The 7,255-nt window shown below is 43.9% G+C and overlaps 1 protein-coding gene across 3 annotated transcripts in view; it reads left to right on the top strand.

Moving 5' to 3' along the window:
- The window catches only part of Nup214 (nuclear pore complex protein Nup214), a 224,563-nt gene that overhangs the window by 102,925 nt on the left and 114,383 nt on the right, over nucleotides 1-7,255 (top strand). For all 3 annotated transcript variants that reach the window (XM_084588768.1, XM_084588767.1, XM_084588769.1), the window contains exons 19-20: nucleotides 793-980; nucleotides 2,692-2,786. In XM_084588768.1, the coding sequence (XP_084444894.1) occupies nucleotides 793-980; nucleotides 2,692-2,786 (283 nt within the window). The remainder of the gene's footprint in view (nucleotides 1-792; nucleotides 981-2,691; nucleotides 2,787-7,255) is intronic.

The following is a 7,255-nucleotide window of genomic DNA, read 5'->3' as shown; positions in this document are numbered from 1 at the left end:
CAGGAATCGCGAAACAAACAAGAAACACTCCTATGCACGCCGCACGCGCGCACGTAAACCACTGCGGGCTGGCACGCGATGCAGGCACGCATCTACACTGAGTAGGGTTCGCCACAAGGTGGCGACTTTGCTCAATCTCGAGGCCAATCGCATGCTACCATGGTCCAGTGTTCAATTCAGCAGCCACGAAATCCTATCTGCGCATGCTTGGCAGGTATGCTGAGACTGTCGTCGTCTTCTACAGCCCAACCACGATGGCACGCTGTAGGATAATACCTTACGTAAAGGGCAGCATTTTTTCTTTCCATGCATTTTTTGTTATGGGAGGGGGGGGGGGGGAGAGGGGGAATCTTATGCAGAAGCCATCATTTTTTCTTTATCATCTGTTAGCTTGTTTTTAGCAGAACATACCATGGCATCTAAATTATGGAAATTCTGCAACAAATTGATTTTTTTTTTCAATTATTTTCCACCAAGTTTGGGAGTGTGGCCCTTACATGGGGATAGCCTCTATGCAAGTATAAACGATTTTATGCACGGCAGCCATTGAAAGAAGCCACGTTCCCTGCCGTACAGGGTCGAGGCTGATGTCTTCCTTGCTGAAGATGTTTTGCATGTTTGCACAGCATGCTTACCACAATTTATATTACATCGCCTTTTTATGTATTGTGTCTGGCAGACCATACTAGGTTCTGTGTAGTCTTTCACTAGTTCACTTGCTTGGTGGCCATTGCACTTTTTGCACTTTTGGGTTGTAATTCATCAAGTATAATTTTATTTTACCTGTTGCAGACGAGAAGAAGTAGACGCACTAGCAGAATCCCTTCTCTCGACCAGCCTGTCAGCACCACCATCTGCTAAGGCTACTGCTCTGAAATTTACTAAGCCTAGAAAAGTCACTCTCAGTGCTGAGAAGAGGAGTTATCTAGCAAGGTTCTTTGTCCAAAGGGAAGTGACCACGATTGAGCCTCAAGTGATTGGTGAGCCTTTATGACAATTAGCAATTCCTTAAGGTCTCTTAGCAGCTCTGTTTGGCAACTTCTTGCGAATCTCGTAAGTGGCACTTTGTATTTTAAGCCCATTTTTTTTTTAGCACTTACAAACATGTCCAGCTCATCTCTTTGGTTGCAGTTACTGAGCTGGAGTACCTGGATTCCAACCCGCTCGAGGGGGGCCGCACTTTTAAGGGAAGCATAAAGGGCACCCATGTGCAGTGCAGTGTCAGTGCATGTTACAGATCTCTAGGTGGTTGAAAAAAATTCAGATCCCTCCACTGTGCCATTCCTCGTAGCCTGAGTCACTTCAGAGTGTTAAGCCCCCTTATACCGTGCCGGGCTAAGCAGGTGTTTGGGCGAGCAAAGATTGAACTGTGTTGGAGGAGAGCAGGAACCCAGCGTTTTAGGTGTTTTGCATGCTTATGACTCAAATGTTTATACCTGATTTTGATTTGTTATCACATATAATGGGCCCTTATTTATGTGCATTCCATGGGATTGTGAGCAAGGGGAGGGGCACTGTGGGCCAGCAAAACTTGCCATCCTTGTGGACATCTGAAGGTTGAGGAAAACAGCTGTCATAGATCAGGTGTATCTGAACTAGGGCTGCTGCTATCTTTGATAGGGAACAGAATTTTTAGTTATTCCAATTCTTAGCAGTACAGTGTAGTCAATTCGAGATATATTAAATTGCTTATGCAGTCAAACCCACTTAAAACAGTATTCAAGTGCCAATGAAATATATTTGCTATAGCCAGTAATTGTTATAACCGTGTTATGTCAGAAAAAGAAAGAGATGGCAAACTTCAGAGAATTTAATGACAGGAAAGTAGCTTACAATGTTAGTTTCTTTGTAAGAAAAATCTATCAGTCAGTTTGACTGTTTCACGGCATATTTAGTTCATCTCCTTATGGGGTGAACTCTGCACGTGTCCAAGTGGGGAGCTTTTTACAAAAATAAAGTTCCAGAGGGGACTCTATCATTTGTAAGGCATCTTTTGCACAACCTCCTAATCATCATCCCTATGCATCGTCGACGTGCATGAATTCAAGTCTGACACGCCACCGTTATCATTACATAGTTGGCAGCTTCGCGAACTTTTACGTCACTGGCATTTCAAATGAAGCCCACTTTCCCGAATAAATTCTTGATGTGAAATCCTATGAGCTTGCAGGACTGAGGAAACAATGACGGTGGAAAGGAAAGCATTCGTGCTACATATGTGGTTCAGCTGGTGTGGTTGCAGTGTTTCTTTATTTCTGTCTCTCTTACGGTTAGTTCCTGGCAACCAGATTTAAGTGTTATAACAGATAATTTGCTAGACTACATTGTTATGACCAGTTTATTTTACCATAGAAAGCATTAAGGAAGCTGATCGGGCCACATTAGTCCATTGTTGTATTCAGTATATTGTTCTAGTGGTACTAATATAAGTGAGTTTGTCTGTATCTAGCAGTCAAGGAACCCACTTTGTAATTTTTATTTTTTGAATAAAATAAAACAATGATGTCGCTTGAATAATAGCAGCAAGCTTTCAGCAAACTTTCAGCAAACTTTCAGCAAACTTTCAGCAAACTTTCAGCTATGTTGAAAACAGCCAGTGAGGTCTGTTTGTGACTAGGGGTGTGCAATTATTGGAATTTTAGGACTCATGTTACAAATTACTTAGTTTAAATGCCTGCTTTTGGTTTACAGACAAGCTTTCAGAGTCTCGACTGTTGTCCAAGTTGGCGGTTGTTCTGGAAGAATCATTTGCAAAGGATCAGGCAGCCAAAAAGCAGGCTAGTCAGGTGAGCACAGCTTCTTCCCTTGTTCTAATTTTCTTGACAGCATGCATGCTTGAGCTGCATGACATGGTGCACAGCATCTTCAAGCAAGCCGTCTCTACTAGGGGAATGCATTGGCTGCAAGCCATGTGAGTCATGTGCTTGTTTACCAATATGGAAGTGCCATGAAAATATCATTGTTAAAACCTATAATGGTTATAACTGGTCTAAGCCAAAACAACAAAGACTACATGCGAAACGTGAGAAGTTTTATTAAAGAGGAAGTAGCTTACACTTTTCTCTTATTTGCAGGTAAAACTATGTAGTCAGACAGCTTAAATTAAATTTGTCTGCTTCATGGCAATATTGTTGACATCTCAATGCAAGATGTCCAACTGCTGCACAGAGCTGAGTGAAAGATTTTTAGCACAAATGATGTCCCGCAGGGGTTTGATCATTCTTAGGACTTTGTGAAGTAGTTTGGCTGGCATGGTCGCAGTGTTTGTGAGTTTTATTTTTTTTTTTCCTGATAGGGTTTGCACTCATGATCAAATGTAATTGTTACAACCAATAATCAATTGTTACAGCATTGTTATATGTGGGTTATTTTACCATAGAACACATGGCAAAGTTGACGGTGCTACAGCTCCCGATTGTTATATCCAATATATTGTTCAATGCGCTATTGTTATAAGTGGGTTTGACTGTAGTTGGACCCCATTCGAACATAATCTAAAGGCTAAATACAGGGTGTTTCACCTTAGACTGTTGGCAATCATTAAAAATTAGGCTTCTAGAGTTGGAAGAGGGTTCTTGTTGGCATAGCACTGTTAGCAGTGGTTGCGTGAGGATATGGCTAAGGCATAAACTGGCAGTCTGGTTAAGTACTGTAAAAACCCGTGTTAATACCAGGTTTTTTTCCCGATTTTACCTTGTCAGATTTCTGCCTCGTATTATATGTGGATCCAAACGAATTTCAGCCTTATTTTAGGCCGCAATATTAATCAGCGCTATCAGCATCAGGCTTCAAGCCAGAAGAGGTGCTTATCTAGTGGTGGCATCGGCTGACTGTTTTGATGTTTTGAGTTTCATCACGCTAACCTCGCGGTCCTTGTAACAATGGTGCCCACGATGCACACACAACTGGAAGGAGGTCGATTATACCTTGCACGGATCTCTCACGGGCCTCTCCGGCCATGCTGTCCACACCCTACAGCCGAATCACTGACGCTTGACCAGCATTCCCAAGGAACGCATCGGTCGTGCCTTCGAGAAATGCGGGATAGCGATGCAGTTTTGTTATTAGCAAGCAACTCTCTGCAAACGATATCTCGGACGACAACGATCGCGAAAACACTGAATCCGAGAACAGTTATGGGGCACATGCCGTGCACCTGCGCGCGATGCTGCTAGATGCAAAAAGGCACGACCGCAGTGCATGCCAGCCGGAAGCTCGTGTGCTGCTATCCCATATCCGAGCTAGAAGCAGGCTACTGGTTTTAGAATAAACTGAGAACCATGTGGCTTCAGCGATTGCCGGGGCGAATGAGAGCTGCACTTCTCGCGGTGTTAGGTTTTATCTAGGTTTTAAAAACTACATTCCATAAATGCAACAGACTCTTAAAGGTATACTGAACAAATATCTAAGAATATTGAGAAAGCACCACATTTGCATTAAGACACGATTACACTAGTACAGACACATAATTCGGGTTAGTTTTGAGCGAATGGCTATATTTTTTACATTTTCTGAGCGGCCGCCGGGTCAGAGGCAGCGCGCTCCCGACTGTTAGCCGGCGGGTGTGATGTCACAACTTCCCTCAGCAACATCATGGCCCCGCGATCCCGCTGCCGCCCCCGCACCTGAAGTTGGTTGACTGTCTACACGCAGTGTCGGTTCTCCAGCGTCGCGCCGTGAACAATGATGCGAAGTGTGGAATGCTTAACACAAGGGGGACGTGTACGGAGGGCGCATATTGCGGACAATTATTTGCGCGCAGGGAGGGAACAATAATTTTGGGCAGGAACACGAGCAGCAAAAAAACAAACAAAAAAAAAGCATGTCCATCCCTGCACTTCATAAGTGCCACGGGGGAAAGGAAAAATGAATAGGTGCAACCAGCCGCGATGGGGGTGTTGTGACGTGATATCCGGTTTTGTCAGAGCTTTCATAGAAGCCCGCTATGTGCGGCGATTTGAGAAATATTCATTAAAACACTTAATTTCCACTCATTTCTGTTCAAGTGGATTGTTTCGGTCACTTCCAATGTGATAGCTACCATCTGCGCTGGAAATCTCGGCAGCAATTTTTTTATTCAGTATACCTTTAACCTAGTGGTTGGTGCACGATAGCCTCAGTTGCTTATGTGCCACTAAACCCAGTACAACTCGCGGTGATTGAAATTCTCCGATCTAGCTTGTCAGCGCGAGGAGGGAAGCGAAGCAGCACCAGCACATGATGCAAGGTAGCATTTGTGACGCCTGGCGCAGGGTAGCGTTGGACGCAAAGCAGGGAGCGCGTACGTCTTGCGGGGCAACTGTGAAATGTAGCGCAAATAAAGTACTTCCATTAAACTTTCCTTACTCGCATTATACGCGGTTAAAAATGTTTTCTTTTTTTTTCCCCCGTTTGGGTCATCTCGAAATTTCACCTCGTATTATATGCTGATTTGTATTTTAGTTAAACCTGGTTATAACAAATTGTAAATGTCTATAATTTTTTGTTACATTCAGATTTTCGTTATATCCAGTTTTCGCGTGAAGACTTAAAAGGACTGTGCAGAATGAAAACAAGATTAAGAATTGATTGTAAGGGAAACCACCTTGAAAGTGCTTATAGTAAATCGAAAGTATTCGAGGTTATAGTTGCAGTGAAACATTTCGGGATTGCGCTGAAGGCGCGGCGCGACTGTGGTAGCAGTCTCCACCTCTGCCGTGGCTCGCGCGACGTGCCATGGAGAAAGGAGGTGGAGGAGGAATCTGTTAGGGAGAGCACACGCATTTGCGCCGTTGCCCCAGAAAACCGACTCTGCCTTGCGTCGCCGACGCGCGTGAGCAACTATGTGGCAGCAATGGGTGCACTGCTCGCCCCGTGTCTTTTTTTCTTGGTTCTGTTACGTTTTTGCTGCTTTAAGCATAAATCATTGTAATGTAACGTTTCAAAAGCTAAAGCAGCAGAGACTGCTGTGTCTGCCATGTAGATGCGCAGTCAGCACTGAAGCACGGTACTTTGTATCAATTGCGGTCGCTCGTTGCTATCGTAGACATTCCTCTCACGTTAATCAGTGTTTTATTGTCTTAAAACTTGGTGGGGTTCTGCCAAATTTTCTGTATTTCAGCACTAGCTAAGAGATAGTTGGTGCCGCGAGTCCGTTACATCAAGGTCAACTGCCGTGACATGATCGTTACGTGGAGTTTTCAAATACACGGACTTCAATGGGGGCGGCATTAGGGAATCGAAAAACATGTAGTATCAAGGAATTCGCTGCATGAAGGCTTGTTACCTAGATGTTTAACTGTATACGTGGGTTTTTACGGTCATGTTTAATTGACCTTTTAGCCATTCCAGTTAGGCTCAGTTTATTGATCGGCTTGTAACTCTCTGTAAATTATCAGCTTTCATTTTCTTAAATGCCATTGTTGTCGCCTCTGCAGCGCATGCAATATTGGGGCCACACATGTACGAAAGGGCAATTACACACCTAGAAAGAGCTTTCGCCATGCCTACAAGTGCACACCTCTCACGCACTGATTACTTGGCACCTGACGGAAAGACTCAAGTGGACAGAGGCTTGTGAGAGGTGCGCTGCTTTGTGGCAGGCATTTGTAGACATGGCCAAAGCTTTTAGTGGTTGTGTGGTTTCAGTCAGCTCTATCTTCTAGCTCTAAAATGATTACACTACTAAATTTCTATTGATCAACAGCAGAAATAAATGAATTAAGCATTCCCCTTTGCTCTCCATCGCTTAGATTTCTGTCGGCTTCCTAACACAGTAGATTTCATTCAAGACGAACTCTAGGATGAGATGAACAATATGAGATTATTAGCTTGGCTTCCCATAGGAATCGCTGTAAAATTTTTAAAAATCTGGATAAGATGAACTTGTGCAGCAAACGTGAACCCATGTGGGATCGAATCCCGGCCACTGCAGCCGCTTTCGATGGTGTAAAAAGTTAGGCAACTAGGTGCTGTGCGATGTTAGTGCTTGTTAAAGAACTTCAGGTGGTCGAAATTTTTGGAGCCTTTCACTATGGCATCTCTCATAGCCTCAGTTGTTTCTAGACCTTAAAGGAGCGGTCACGTCGAGGTACGATCTGTGCAGCCAGCAGTCAATGAAATAATCCCCCCGAATGTGAATTTATTGTAACAGTGGTGCATGTGCACTTCATGTCTGCTATAGCAGACACTAAGCACGATGTGCGCGCCTGGTCCAGTCACGCTATTTCGAAGGTTGCATGGTGTATCACTAGTCATTAATTTTTGTTTGAAGGTG

Source organism: Amblyomma maculatum, chromosome 1 (genome assembly GCF_055883805.1).
Source record: "Amblyomma maculatum isolate TAMU_Amacu chromosome 1, ASM5588380v1, whole genome shotgun sequence".
Classification (NCBI taxonomy): Eukaryota; Metazoa; Arthropoda; class Arachnida; order Ixodida; family Ixodidae; genus Amblyomma; species Amblyomma maculatum.
The sequence above is the reverse complement of the archived record's forward strand: the minus strand, read 5'-3'. Positions and strand labels throughout refer to the sequence as shown.